This window comes from Halichondria panicea, chromosome 12 (assembly GCF_963675165.1).
Source record: "Halichondria panicea chromosome 12, odHalPani1.1, whole genome shotgun sequence".
Taxonomy (NCBI): domain Eukaryota; kingdom Metazoa; phylum Porifera; class Demospongiae; order Suberitida; family Halichondriidae; genus Halichondria; species Halichondria panicea.
Genome location: NC_087388.1, coordinates 6164689 through 6179603, shown reverse-complemented (window position 1 = coordinate 6179603; position 14915 = coordinate 6164689). Strand labels below are relative to the sequence as shown.

The 14915-nt window shown below is 39.8% G+C and overlaps 2 protein-coding genes and 1 pseudogene across 3 annotated transcripts; 1 reads left to right on the top strand and 2 right to left on the bottom strand.

Moving 5' to 3' along the window:
- Nucleotides 1–50: 50 nt before the first annotated feature.
- Nucleotides 51–5270, bottom strand: LOC135345666 (uncharacterized). Its single transcript, XM_064543095.1, has 3 exons — nt 4793–5270; nt 4559–4645; nt 51–1045 (listed from the first exon to the last, which is right to left on the bottom strand). The coding sequence occupies exons 1-3, from the start codon at nt 5124–5126 to the stop codon at nt 1020–1022; spliced, it is 447 nt and encodes a 148-aa protein (XP_064399165.1). The 5' UTR covers nt 5127–5270; the 3' UTR covers nt 51–1019.
- Nucleotides 5271–5729: 459 nt separating this feature from the next.
- Nucleotides 5730–7019, top strand: LOC135345515 (uncharacterized; annotated as a pseudogene).
- Nucleotides 7020–7211: 192 nt separating this feature from the next.
- On the bottom strand, nt 7212–12968 carry LOC135345665 (uncharacterized). 2 transcript variants are annotated; one of them, XM_064543092.1, is made up of 7 exons: nt 12555–12968; nt 11018–11146; nt 10162–10968; nt 9442–9579; nt 8597–9385; nt 8419–8540; nt 7212–8350 (listed from the first exon to the last, which is right to left on the bottom strand). In XM_064543092.1, the coding sequence occupies exons 1-7, from the start codon at nt 12883–12885 to the stop codon at nt 7421–7423; spliced, it is 3246 nt and encodes a 1081-aa protein (XP_064399162.1). In that variant the 5' UTR covers nt 12886–12968; the 3' UTR covers nt 7212–7420. The 2 variants fall into 2 exon arrangements, with proteins under 2 accessions (XP_064399162.1, XP_064399163.1); XM_064543093.1 differs by having other exon boundaries at nt 8209–8540; nt 12555–12967.
- Nucleotides 12969–14915: the final 1947 nt, after the last annotated feature.

The window sequence follows — 14915 nt, the reverse complement described above, 5'->3', positions numbered from 1 at the left end:
AGTGCTATTATTCTTCTCAGAGAAACACTTTGTTTAGATAATGCACAATGTTTAATTGTAATACACATTAAATACATAAAATAGTGCCAGACAGTTAAAGTACACTTAAACACTTACATCTCTTTTTATATCTACTTTGTATACAATAGATTATAAATAAAAATCCTAGACAGAGAATTATAAAAGAAAAATAAGGTATTGCTATTTCTGCTCGTGAGTCGACAGCAGTGTAAAAGTCTACAGTTGTTCTTTGTATTCCAGATAACACAACACCAGGTAGTACGAAACCAACAATACAGCTTTGCAATTGCTGGTTGGTATTCAGAGAAAAATCACATTTCACATTATCAAGAGAGTTTATAGAGCAACCAGCATTCTCATTTGAAATGTCGTATTGAAGATATGTTCCGAGAAAGTGTAAAGAGAAAGTAGTAACTTCAATCGGAATGTCTGTATACACACCGATATAGTAGTACGATGGTTTGTCAAATGTCATGATCATAGCTTGTGATTTGTTGTTCTCAATGCATCCTTTGTAATAGAAATCTTCAACTAAAAAGGAGTTTAAAGTGAAGTGCAAGAACTTATCAAAATCATCAAAAACAAGGAGAAATGCAATACAATAATCGGTTAAATAGTTAGGGACGATTTCAGTGGTGATATCTACTGTCAATGTAGTGTTTCCAAGGAGATACAACTCAGTAACAGCCTTGCCATAGTTAGTCAGAGAGTCAAAGTTTACAGTCATCGTTTCATTCATCTCAATGTTTATGAATGAAGAGCAATTCCTCAATGTATAGAAACTAATGGGAACTAAGTATGTTCGGTTGGTTGGTTCTGAGAACCTAAGACTATCAAAAGCAGATGGATTATCAAGTTTTTTAATCAGTGGTACAGATTTCCGGTGAATTTGTGCCACAATTGTAGTACCAACGAGTGAAGAGCCATCGTAAAATACTAAATATAAAATGCCTGGTAGCAGAGCCAAAAGTGAGATGAATCCAAGAAAACAGCTTTTCTTAACACAGCTTATCCTTTTTGCTTCCTGAAAATATTAGGTTAATACAGGTATGGATTGTCATCAGTTACGTATGTATAATTATATAGCATTGATTGTGTGAAGATACTCTCACTACTCAGAGATATCATACCAATACCTTAGTAGTAGATGGTCGAAGTAAGGGGACTGATTCTAGAACTTGTATTAAATGGGTACTTTTTAAGGGCTTCACAAAAATGGCTAATCTGCGATAAAATTAGACCCTCGAAAATTACCCGCTATATATAAGGTGATATCAATGGTAGATGCTCTTACCTACTCTTGGTGGTATGGAAACTCACATATAAATTATGATGAGGATTTGAAGTGGAGAATGGGCTGGGATATACCAGCAGATTGTAACTACCAATCTGTCCACTGAAAAAACTGTTAGTACGTAGTACTGCAAAGGACCTCAAACACTGACAGATCACAAAAGATAGTTCAAGCCTGCTGCTTATACGGAATGCTTCCATGCTCATTCACAGGTCACCAACTCTATCACCTGTGCTTGATGGGCATACCTAAACTTACTATATGTTTGTTCTTCATATCTTTACCTTACTTAGATTTCGATTTATATCTGTCTACCCGCTAAAAAATAAACTTGTTGGTCAAAACCGGTATACCACAGTGAGCGAGTCAGCCATCTGCAGGTTCTTTAGCGTAACAAATTTTTCGTGGAGCATGCAAGTCTCAGCATAAAGCGTTGGTAGACTATTCTCCACTTCAAATCCTCTGAGTTCCATAGTCTAGTTCTAGAACGCGCATCATTGCTCACTTTTTACATATTTTCGCGAGTATTAATTCTGCTATAAATAATTTCTGCGAGTGAGGGTAAAATCGCAAAAATGTGTACTTGGAAATTGCACTTGCGAGTAATTAGAAATGTTATGAAAGAATTAGCAGAATAAAAAATGAATGATGAAATCGCAAACAAATCTACCTGTACTACATGCATGCATGTACATGTATTTATACCATTATTTGTATATTTTGCAAGGTCTACATTATTGTACAGTGGATTGCAGTGCACTTGCAACAGAGAATTGCCAAACAGCAAAACCACAATTAGATTGTAATACTAGAACTTTCTAAAAGTACTTTAATTAATTAACTTGGCATTTTATTTCAGGTAGAAAGCATACATTAGAGCATTACATTGTAGAGCCAAACTGAAATGCATGACAACCACTTTTTCAGCAGACACTCATTGAACCTCTCTAGGCATGCCCCCCCCCCCCCCCCATCTAACACTAATTTGCATGCATGTACATGTACAGTCGGTCAAGTTTATGCCAATACATGCACATATATAGACTGCTAATAGTATAATGAAAGCACCGCAGGTGCTGATGCCTCGGTGGAGGTGCCAAAGCTACATAACATAAAGCTACTATAGCTAGCTTTTATACACACATTGATTATATAATTATCGTGATGAACATTTTTAATTTTGCTGCATGCAGAATCCAGAATCACAGGGAAACTCAAAGAGTGGGTAATGATCAGGGGCGGATCCAGGAAAAATGAAAGGGGGGGGCTAGTAGAGAGGGGCAAAGCCCCGTATGAGGGTGGCGGAGCCACCCAGGGGGTGGGTGTGGGAGGGGGAGCATCCCCCTCCCGCCTCGCCGGAGGCGAAATTTTTTGCTTTTTTACAATTTGCTCACACTTTTACCTTTGAACTGTCATATTAATAAGTGAATACTGAATATGAAAAAGTTAATACAAAAAACTCGTTCTAATCAACAAAAGGATGTATACTGTAGATGTTACATCTACATTCATGCACTCTTGGTACATGAAAGAATCACAATGCCTACCCAGACTGCACAGAGAGTGAGAGGAGGTAAGGCTGCTTCCTTGCAACCAGCTAAAAAGTCTGAGATCTGCTCCATGTTGCAGCTGCTCAACAGCATGCACAATAGCCTCCTTCACAAGGCCTAGGAAGAGAGGCCTGAGGCTACAAACATTGCACAAGGAGCTGACTCAGCAACAGCAATAGTTGACCTATGCACTTTTATATTAGTTCTAGCTTAGCTAGCTATATATAGCTAGTATGTCCAGCTAGCTAGCCTACATCCTTTATACTCTTAGTAGCTAGACTTGGCTGTTGTCTAGCATCTCTTAAGTCAGTGAGTCTACATGCAGATGCATAAGTAACAAGGTTGGTGGCAAAATTGTTGTAACCTCAGACTAGCAATACAGGTAGTTTTTTCAAAAGGGGGGGGCTTCAGCCCCTCAAAATCACCCCTGGATCCGCCCCTGATGATCGACGATGATTGTTGTTAATAACGATCAACGCCAAAAATTCAAGTCTATTATCCGGGCTGCAAGTCAGCAGAGCCTTGCAGCTCTTCTCACTCTTGCAGCTATCAATAGCTAGCGTTCTAGTGCAAAGCTAACTACTAAGTAGAGTAGCAACACTCGGTGAACAAGTTTTGCTACGGACTCTTCTGAAAAGGCTGCAATGGCATTCCAAGTAAGCAAAACTAGGCATAACTCGAGAACGAAGCTTTATTTTGCAAATCCACAAATACCAAGCCAAGAAAACATGACTAGAAGCCTATAGAAACTCTTACTTGCACTTCATTGATCCTTGAGCAGCTGAAACAGTCTACACACACAGACACACACACACACAGACACACAAACACACTACAGTCTACATGTACCGTATACCTCGCTTGCGCATGCGCACCGAGGCATAATTATAGGCTGTTCAAAAATGATATCATAAGTAAATCCACACTCCCAGTGGCAGATCCAGTGCAGGGCACAAGGGGCATGTGCCCCCCCCCCTTTCTGACCAGCTCGAATAAAACTAGCCGCTCACGAAATGGGTGTGGCTTAGAGCAGCCAGGAGTAGCAATCAATTATGGCAGCATGCAGAATAGCAGACGACCTCTAGTTGTAGACTTTTGAAGCTGAAGAGCAAGATGATTTCATCCATTTCTGCTATCTCCTGCTACTATGTATGTCATACTGTCATCAATCAATCCATAAATCAGAAAAGCTACACTGATTGGGCTTTAAAAAAACTGTTGACCTTTTTTTTAGTAAAAATTTTCTTCAAACTGTCCCCCCTTTTCAAAATTCCTGGATCCGCCCCTGACTCCTGTAGGTAGGTATCTATGAGTGAGACTATGACTGAGCCCCTTCTTGGGCTTTAGATTTAACATTATCCCCAGCCTGTAGATTTAATTTGCTCAACCTACGTTCAGGAATAAGCGGAGGTTCAATGAGATTCTGGATTCTGCTAAAAAGGTAATTTCAGTAATAAAAGTGCAAGCTTGGTAATGAAATTCATATCTGCAGCTGTTGGTTTTGCTGTTTGGCAATTTTCTGTTGTAAGTGCACTGCAATCCACTGTACACAAACAGCTGCGTATAGACAGCCTAGCTTTAATTCAATTAGTGGTCATGTATAGCAGCCATATAGTGGCCATGGGTTGACTGCATTTCAACCAGATTCTCACTGCTCCCAACCAACCTAAACACCTCATACTAAGGGAATTACCTGAATTAGTTTCATCAGTCATGACCCAAGATGACATAGGAATTGGTTGCAGCAGGCTCATTTTATCATTCTCGTATCTTGCTGCAACTAAAATATAATATCACTGTAATACAACAATAATTATTAGTACAACAATTAGTACCTACGTATTATCTAGCAGTAGCCTTGTAAGTATACACATTACCTAAACAAAGGTATAGACTACAGGCATGTAATGGTATGCATTTAAATTACCGTCTTTAGACTTTGCTTCGATCTTTTCGTCATACTTCTCTTGGAGTGACTTCACAAGGTCGCAATACAGCAATTCGTTTTCACCGAGAATCTGCAGAAATTTTTCATAGAACTTTGGATAACACTTAACTTTGCTTTCAATGTCATCCACTAGCAATATAGCTTTATCTCTTTTGGTTCTGTCTAGCTCATTGATTTTAGCTTTTGTATCTTCTGAAATAAAACGATGCTGGAATAGCATGATAGCCATCTGCTTTGGGTCTTGAGCAATTTCAGAGACCAGCTTTTCATGACAGCTCACAAGAGCTTTATAACCTATGTTCAATTCTGCCATGGTATTAGATCAACTTGAGCTAGCTAGCTGCAACTGCAATTGCAACTAAAAGCAAGCACATGCAACCCATCAACTTTGGGGGTGGGGCTCGTGTGCAGAGTCACGGGATTACACGGCACGTGAAAGTAAAATGGAGTTTAATGAAGTTAAACGGAGTTAATGGGGTGGAGCGTAGCCTTCACAATGCGCATGCCTAGCAGGCATCGCCTGGTGCGGAGATCTGCCATCTCCTCGGGCTGAAATTTGGGTTGTTTCTCCATGTAACCCAGGCTATGTGGGGAATAATACCTAGCAACAAGGCAGAAGGTGGTGCACCCTTTATTGTACCAGAAGTATGGAGGTCAATATCTCAACAACATACAATACACCATCCCTTCGTTACTTGTCATGTCCTATATACTATTCACCCGTCACAACATTCAATATCGGCAAATTCAAATATAGTTTGTACCACTCAAGTAGTTGATGGATCCTATATACGGTCACTGTTTCATCTCAATCTCACTGCTAGTAAGTGAAAGGTTGATCTGTATAATATTCACAGAGCAGCTGGGTTTGGTAATTAACTGATCCCCCACTCCACACACGCACACACACACACACACGCACACACACACACACGCGCAGCTGTTCCTCCAACGCCTCAACTATCTGAGCAGTAGCCATCGATTGGACGGACTCTACTCTGACTCCACCCTATCCTCGGTCCAACGGTTCCAGAGGTCCCACAACACTCATCGGAGCACCCCCTCCTCACACTCCCGGAGAATGGTCTCCTCACACCTCCCACAATGCAGTACCTGAGACAAGCACTCCTCACACTCTACGCTAACATGCATGATCAGGTATAACTTGAAGGTCTATACGTACGTGTGTGTACATGCATGTATACATGCATGTATACATGCTGTCTGTAACTCTCAGTTCAACAAATACTGTAGCCCTAGTATTAGGATTATTGCTGACAGTGTGTTCCTAATAAATCATAGTGCATGCTTGTGATCAGATAAGTAAAATGGTCATTGGTTAAAACTACTGTGTAGAATCAGGAGTGCACTCCTGTGGCTTTATTATAATAGTTGAAATAGAGTCTACAGTCCATTCATACATGTAGTTTGTGGAAACGTTGTTTATCGACCAATCTGTTCTACTACAACCATGCATACGTCGTAGTTGGTACCATTCTAATCAGGGTTTGGATTAAAAGTTTGGGGGGGAAGGTTTACGCACGCTGCAAAATGTTTGGCCACTCCCACATGTGTTGACCACACCCCCTATTACATGCTAGTGCATCACAGTAGATCTAGTTACATATTGCACATCATAGACAGTACTAATGTGATGATGTCATTATTATACAAACATTTTGGGGGAAGATGAGCATTTTAGGGGGGGAAGGTTCCCCCTAGCCCCTCCCACTAGATGAAACCCTTATAATTATGGTACCTTTGTTAATTTTTCATCTACCGTATAGCATGTAATTTTCGTGGGGAAAAATATTTGTGGTTTTTGTGGTTGGAGGTCTGACCACGAATATTTTACCCACGAATGAAGCGACCTTGCCTACCTTTACCTGCAGTGCAAGCTCCAACCACGAAAATATTACCCACAAAATGTCTCAATATTGCTGAACCACAAATATTTTGTCCCCTGAAAATAACCCGCTATACGGTACTTATTTATCTCTACAGACTTGGCTTTGACAAGCACCTTGGAGTGAACTTTGACCCCACCTCAACTGACGTCAGATATGTGGATCTATTCAAGAAATGTGGACAGAAGTTCCAAGAATCGAACAATCTGATTGGACGCTGTCAGCTAGGAGTATTATGTAGTGATACTGTTAATAAGATGAGACATGTTTTGAGAACAGAGAAACGATTCACTATATAATTTAGTTTAACATAATACTAACAAAGCAACGTTATTTCTTTTCTCAAGCATTGAGTTCTTTCCTGTACAATAGACCTATATAAACAGGCGAGTCTAATCAAAAACAATTGCAGCTCAGGGCTGAGGCAAAGTCGGACTACTACTAACTAGCAGAGACTATCAAAACAAGTTGAAGTTTATTTTCAAACAAATTCTTAGAGATAATAGCGTAACAATAACTGACATTTTTTTAGAGCAAAAACAGAACTGACATTAATTAATCAAAGAGGCCCAAAACCATACTAGGAGCAGAGCCCCTAGGTGGAGTTTCAGTACAAAGATGAGGCCTAAACCACAATTCAAAGTGTGAACAAAGACTGTTATGCAATAATTAAGAGTGGATGAGTGTAAGTTGTGATTAATTAACATGTAACAAGTGAACACAAATAAATACAAAGACCGACACTAGTCACTATAACTACAAAAATAGAAATTATAGAAATAAAATAATATACTATAGCTGCACCAGGGTTTGCAATAGCGGAAGAGCTTACAGTTACTCCAAATGGTGTATCAGTAGATATAGCGGGTGGTACAGAACCAACAATACAGGTTTGCTGGTTGATATAATCCGGGAAATCACAACTTAAAATTTCAATAGAGTTTATAGAGCACACAGCATTCCCTTTTGAAATGTCGTATTGAAGATACGTTCCGAGAAAGTGTAAAGAGAAAGTAGTAGCTTCAGTGGGAATGTCCGTGTACACACCGATATAGTAGTACGATGGTTTGTCGAATGTCAAGATCTTCATCTGTAATTGTTCATTAACAATACATTCTTTGTAATAGAATTCTTCGACTAAAAATGAGCTTAAAGTGAAGCTTAAGAACTTGTCTAACTTGTCAAAAACAAGGAGAAATGCAACACAATGATTGGTTGCATAGGTTGGTATGACGTCAGTGGTGATATCTACTGTCAATGTAGTGTGTCTCACCAGATACAATTCAGTAACAGCCCTGCTCTTATTAGTCGAGCCAAAGTTTACAGTCACTGTCTCATTGATCTTGACGTCTACGAAAGATTCATGAGACGAACAACTGCTTAACGAATAGAAGGTAATAGGGACTAGGTCTGCTCCGGTCTCTGTGAGCCTCATAATGGATAAGTCATTACCGGAAATCAGTGGCACAGATTGCCGGTGAATTTGCACCACACTGGTGGTACCAACGACTGAATAGTGCATTGGTTCTCTGATTGCAAGAGTTAAGAAGAGAGCAAACAAACTATAACCAATAAGGCAGAATATTATATATGCTGATTTTTTTGTTGTTGTTGCACTACATCTCAGGCTCTGTGGACCAGATAAGAAAAAAATGCACGCAAGAATAGGTGTATGTCATTCATGCAGTATAATTATACCTGGCGACGGCTGATAAAGGGTACTTCATCGCTTGCATCAGAGTAGTAGTCAGGTGTATCCTGATCTTCAATCCTGGTGCTATCAGCTAGAACCTCAACATTTCGAGGTACAGACCTCTCTCCTGTGAAGTATTGTGTGTAAAGATTTGTGTCCATTATAATAATTAGCTACTCATACCTTTCTTTATGATTTGAACTTCCCCAAACTCATAGTCCCCACGTATGTCAAACTCGTCTGACAGGGTTTGAATATCAATAAGCAGATCATAAATCTTGTCCGTTTTTTCTGGAAGAGGTAACATCTTATCTTTGATGTGGTGTACTATTGCAGTGATTGAAACTTGATCACGATTGCTCAAAATCTTGTGGAGTGTGTCAAGCAAGCAGTAAGAAGTGAACGGTTGGCGAACATGATTGCTACCCTCCATGCATTCTACAAACTGGATCACCATTTGAAGAGCTGAGCCATCATAATCTTGTGGTTGTGGTTGGAGCTGATTCATTGCAAGTAATTCTGAGTATGTATGACCGCGTGGGCTACCTTTTCTAGGATCAACTCGTCCTGTCGCTAGAAGATATCTTACAGTTGGTTTGTCCTTTACCTTAAGGGCCATTCTCAGTCCAGTGTAGTCGTGCTTGTTAATTGCATCAAGATTACAAGTCGGTAAGCTAAGCAGATACTCTATGGATGGGAGATTGCCACATTGACATGCCTCATGAAGGGGCGTGTTCCCATCTTCATCCACTGCTGCAACATCGCAATGGTGCTTTTCAATGAGGCTACGCACAATACTCTTCCAGTCCATCCAGTTTTTGCGACAAGCAAGATGAAGGAGAGTTTTACCGTCTGCATCAGACACGCCTCTCAGATCAATGGAATGACTTTCAGCCTGAGATAGAAGCTCAATGGTTTGTTCAAATTCTCCACTTTGGAAGGTTTGCAGCAATCGTCCCTCAAATGTATCAACTACAATTGTTTTATCTCCTGATAATCACAAGGCAGTATTATTTCCAATCATATACCTGTCGGGGTCTCCTGTGGACTTGTTACAGCTGCTCTGAGGTCCTCTGGGTCTCTCTCTTCAGTGTCATCAGGAGGGTCCTCTAATGGGTCCAATAGTATCCCTCTGTCATCAATGGTAGGTAACTCAGGAATACCTACTAAAGTAATACATGTACTGATAAAATAATAGAAACAAGCACTATTTTATGACTGACTAGTTTATAATTATGCAGTTCCCTATAAAGTTTTCTATACCCCTGTGTGTGGTGGGGGGAGGGAACACAGGGTTAGCAAGGACAGGAGGTCAATTAATCAAATTTTGGATTGTTGGATTGTGTATACAATTGCATGGGAAAGTCCTGGGCTATATCACTAACTTAACAATAAAATACCTGAATCAGGTTCATCAGCTGTGACTACAGAATGTGGCATATATAGGAAATGGTTGAAGCAGACTCTCTGAATTTCCCTCCAGGGTGTCATATATGATTTTGAAGTAGAGGGGGAAATAAGAAAAGTGACTAGAAAAGTTTGCTAAAAGGTCAACTGTTTATTTCAATATCCTGTTAGTATGTAAAATTTCCAGCTATGGACCCCAATGCAAATTTTAGGGGGGGGGGGAATTGGAGTCAGGGGGGATATCCCCCTTTCCCCTCCTGTATGACACCCTGCCCTCATAACCAGCGTAATTATAATTATATATAACACTAACACATAATAATTATTATAGCTGTACTTACTTAATGGCATATCTTTTCTTCGAACTTGAACTTCCCCAAACTCATTAGTATAGTCCCCACGTATGTCAAACTCGTTTGACAGGGTTTGAATATCAATAAGCAGATCATGAATCTCGTCTGTGTTTGCTGGAAGAGGTAACATGTTCTCTTGAATACGATCTACTATTCCAGTGATTGAAACTTGATCACGATTCTTCAAGATCTTATGGAGTGTATCACGCAAGCAATAAGAAGTGAACGGTTGGCGAACATGATTGCTACCTTCCATGCATTCTGCAAACTGGGTCACCATTTGAAGAGCTGAGCCATCGTAATCTTGTGGTTGTGGTTGGAGCTGATTCATTGCAAGCAATTCTGAGTAACTATGACCGCGTGAGCTACCTTTTCTTGGATCAACTCGTCCTGTTGCTAGAAGTTGTGTCACAGTTTTCTTGTCATTTACCTCAAGAGCCTTTCTCAGTACAGTGTAGTCGTGCTTGTTAATTGCATCAGGATTACAAGTTGGTAACCTAAGCAGGTACTCTACGGATGGGAGATTGCCACATTGATATGCCTCATGAAGGGGTGTGTTCCCATCTTCATCAACTGCTGCAACATCACAATTGTGCTTTTCGACGAGGCTACCCACAATGCCATGCCAGTCTACCCAGTTTTTGCGGCATGCAAGATGAAGGAGTGTTTTGCCGTCTGCATCAGACACATTCCTGAGATCAATGGATTGACTTTCAGCCAGGGAGAGAATCTCGATGACTTGTTCAAATTCTCCACTTTGGAAGAATTGCAGCAACCGTCCTTCGAATGTATTAACTGTAATTGTGTTAACTCATTTCTCTTAATTAATCATTATTGCACATACCTGTAGGGGCTTCCTGTCGGCTTGTTGCAGCTGCTCTGAGGTCTGCTCCCACTTCAGTGTCATCAGGAGGGTGCTCTAATGGATCAGGTAGTGTCTCTCCATCATCCATGGAGGGTAACTCAAGAATATCTACAAGAGTTCAATATTGCATGACTGCAATTAACATCATGCATATATAATAATTATTGCATGGCACGAGTGACACATGGGATACATAATTATTTGCTTAGTAGTGACAACGGCCTTCAGGCCTACAATTGTGTGCACATCGTGCCAAAGGTCACTATTAAACCCGGTACTCTGTTTTTAGGATGCGAATTTTGGCGAATTTGCTGCAATTCATTAGCACAATAAATGTGTCTTGTATAAGTATAAGGTTGAATGGAGTGAGATATACAGAGGAAACAAGCCAAGGGCTATATCATCAAACACTGAGCTGCACCGCGTCTGTCCTACCTCCTCTTGTGAAAACTCATATATTCCACTATCGTGATATCGGCGATGAATGTTCAATCCAATAAATGTTGTGTTATGTCTTAGGTTTCAAAATGCAACACAGCTAACACTGTATATAGTTGATGTAACTACGGTGCCTTATGATCTATTATATAAATGCCTGTAGCTAGTGTTTATGTTATAGTTGTGACACATGCACGAGTGCCACATGGGATATATTGGCTCAGTAGTGACTTAGGCCCTAGGGCCGCAGGCCTCGAGGGCAAAGGCACTACTGAGCCAATATATCCCATGTGTGCACAAGTGAGCTGTGTAACAACTGCATTCCTTGTGCATTCCTTTCCGTGTACACATCACTCCTTTTATAGGACAACTAGTTTCAACTACTTGTGGTGGCTGTGGAATGCACCAGACGCATGAAAAACATTTTCTGCCTACCACTGAATCTGTTTAACAGTGTTATACTATAAAAGGGACCGTTTCAGGTTACTGGGTGGAGGGTGAGCTTTAAGTAACTTCAGCCATACTATGCCAGTATCTAGATAGTGGCACAGTTCAAGGCTTGACCTGTGCCATATGGCAGATATTAGCACAGTGTTTCCTTTGATCTGCCCACTCAAAATACAACAACTAGTGTTGCAATTATATATACACAACAGCTCCCTAAATAATTATATATCTAAATCAGTTTTATCTCCCATAGCAATTGTAGCAGGCTCAATGGATAGCTATATCGTATCCTAAATAATAATACTGGGACTAATGTATTAGTTATTGCCCAGCATGAGCGCAAAATGCCAAATATTTCACTGCATGGAGCAAAATAATGCCTGAGGACTGCAGACCCTGGGGGCATTATGTCATCCAGTGTAATATTTGCCATGTTGCACAAGGGCGCCTGCAATAACTAACCCAATGACCTATCAAACTCTTCTGATTGGCATGTGTTTGAGTGAATTTATTAGTTTGCTGAATTCCAAATTTATTATGAACTCTTGCTATTATAGCACACTATTATTATTTATTAAGTATAGCTATAAAAATTATACATAGAGGCATAGGATGCATTGATTCAAATTACCCTCTTTAGACTCGGCTTCAATCCTTTCATACTCCTCTTGGAGCGACTTCACAAGGTTGCAATACAGCAATTCATTTTCACCGAGAATTAGCAGGAATTTTTCATAGAACTCTGGATAACACTTGACTTTGCTTTCAATGTCGTCCACTAGCAATATCGCTTTATCTCTTTTGGTTCTGTCAAGCTCATTAATTATAGCTTTTGTATCTTCAAATATGAAGCGATGCTGGAATAATGTGATAGCCATCTGCTTTGGGTCTTGAGCAATTTCAGAAACCAGCTTTTCATGACAGCTCACAAGAGCTTCATAACCTATGTTCAATTCGGCCATGGTAGATTTCACTAAATATGATAGCTATAGCTAATACATTGAAAATTAAACTGCAACATAAACTTTGCATGGGTCATGTGATGCATAGATAAACGTTTATTTATGCTGGTGCTCATTTAACACTATGCATATAAGGAAGTGTGCATGGGGAAACCATATCATGGATTTGACTAGCACATTCGGAGTGAACTTTGATCCTACCTCAAATGACATCAACAAAATTAATGTGTACATAAGTTCCAAGAATCGAATAATCTGATTGGACGCTGTGTCAGCTACATATAATAACACTGTTAACATGCTTTGAGAAACCTGATTGGACGCTGTGTCAGCTACATATAGTAACACTGTTAACATGCTTTGAGAACTGATAAAAACTTCACTAGACAATAGAGATTTAATGCTGGATTGTCAATAAAAAAATCGAGAATTACAAACAAGAAAAAACATCAAGTAATGTGTGCTGTCTGGCGCTTGCCTCTATGCCTACGTATACACGATATAAGAATAACACAAGCACAAATTACAGCACAAACCAAAAACACAGAGCACATGCATATTAGAGGAATAAAAAAATACACATCTATTTCTGGATCTGAGCTATCAGCTGTGTAATACCCTAAAGTTACTAGTCTTATTCCAAATAGCAAATCAGTAGGTGGCACAGAGCCAACAATACAGACTTGCCGTAACGAGTTGGTATCCAGAGAACGGAAGTCACAACTTAGAGCATCACGAGAGTCTATAGTGCAGAGAGCGTCCCTGTTTGAAATGTCGTATTGAAGATACGTTCCAAGAAAGTGTAAAGTGTAAGTAGTAACTTCAGCCGGAATGTCTGTATACACACTGATATAGTAGTACAATGGCCTGTCGAATGTTATACTCTTCGTTTGTGATTTTGTGTTAGCAATGCATTCGAATAGGTAATAGTTGTTGGCACCTGGCGAAAACTCTGAGTTTGAAATGAAATTTAAATAGTTGTTAAGATCGTCAAAAACAATGAGAGCTGCCAAACAAGAATCCGGAGAATATTGAGGGAGAACTTCAGTGGCGATATCGATACTAATTGTAGTGTTTCCTAGCATATACAACTCAGTAACAGCCTTGGTCTTGTCAGTCGGAGAGTCAAAGCTTACAGTCACAATCTCATCTATATCAACATCTATGAATGAAGAGCAATTGCTTAGCTCATAGAAGGTAATGGGGACTACGCCTGTTCCGCTAATTTCTGAAAACCTAAAGAATTTAGTCGATAGATCATGTGTTGCAATTAGTGGTACAGATTGCCGGTGAATCAGTGCCACACTCGTGGTATTAACTAGCGAATAGTCATCGTAAAATATTGCACCCGTTGTTCCAAGGATTAAGAAGACACCAAACCAACAACAACAACAACATATGCAAGCTCCACAGGCAGCTTCGAACACTTCTTTTGTTACTGCTTGCTTCTCAGGCTGTTTGGGATAAGAGAAGAACTAATTTAAAAAGTGCAGGTCACTCATTAATTCATTAATTTTATAACTCCATGCATAGGTAAAACTCATTTGGGTTCTTGTGCATTGATTTTGCGCTTTAAATTCTTTAGCTCTTACATGCAACCAGGGATACAAAGTCTATTAATTATCCGTTGATGACGTCATCATGATGGCAGTTTTAGTAAGAAAACTGCAAATGCGGCCATGAGAATATGCTAAGATCAAGCTTCAAACAAGGCTAGATGAACATCTCAGTACTAGTATCCAGCGGGGGGGAAGAGTAAGAGTTATTGTAGCCTATACCTCTAGGCAGAGAAGCCAGCATAGCTAACGCAGTAGTTAAGTCCGTATTTGTTGCTAAAGATATCATATAATAATGCAGCAGCTAGCAAAAGTAAACACATTGACACATGACCAAATTCCTACAATTTAGTTACGCCATAGCTTTTCTCATAGAACATAACTTTTTCTATCTCTAGATTTAAACACATCATTAGATAGACATATTACAAAGGGCTACAAAATGCATTTATAATTGCGCTGGTACTCTATCGA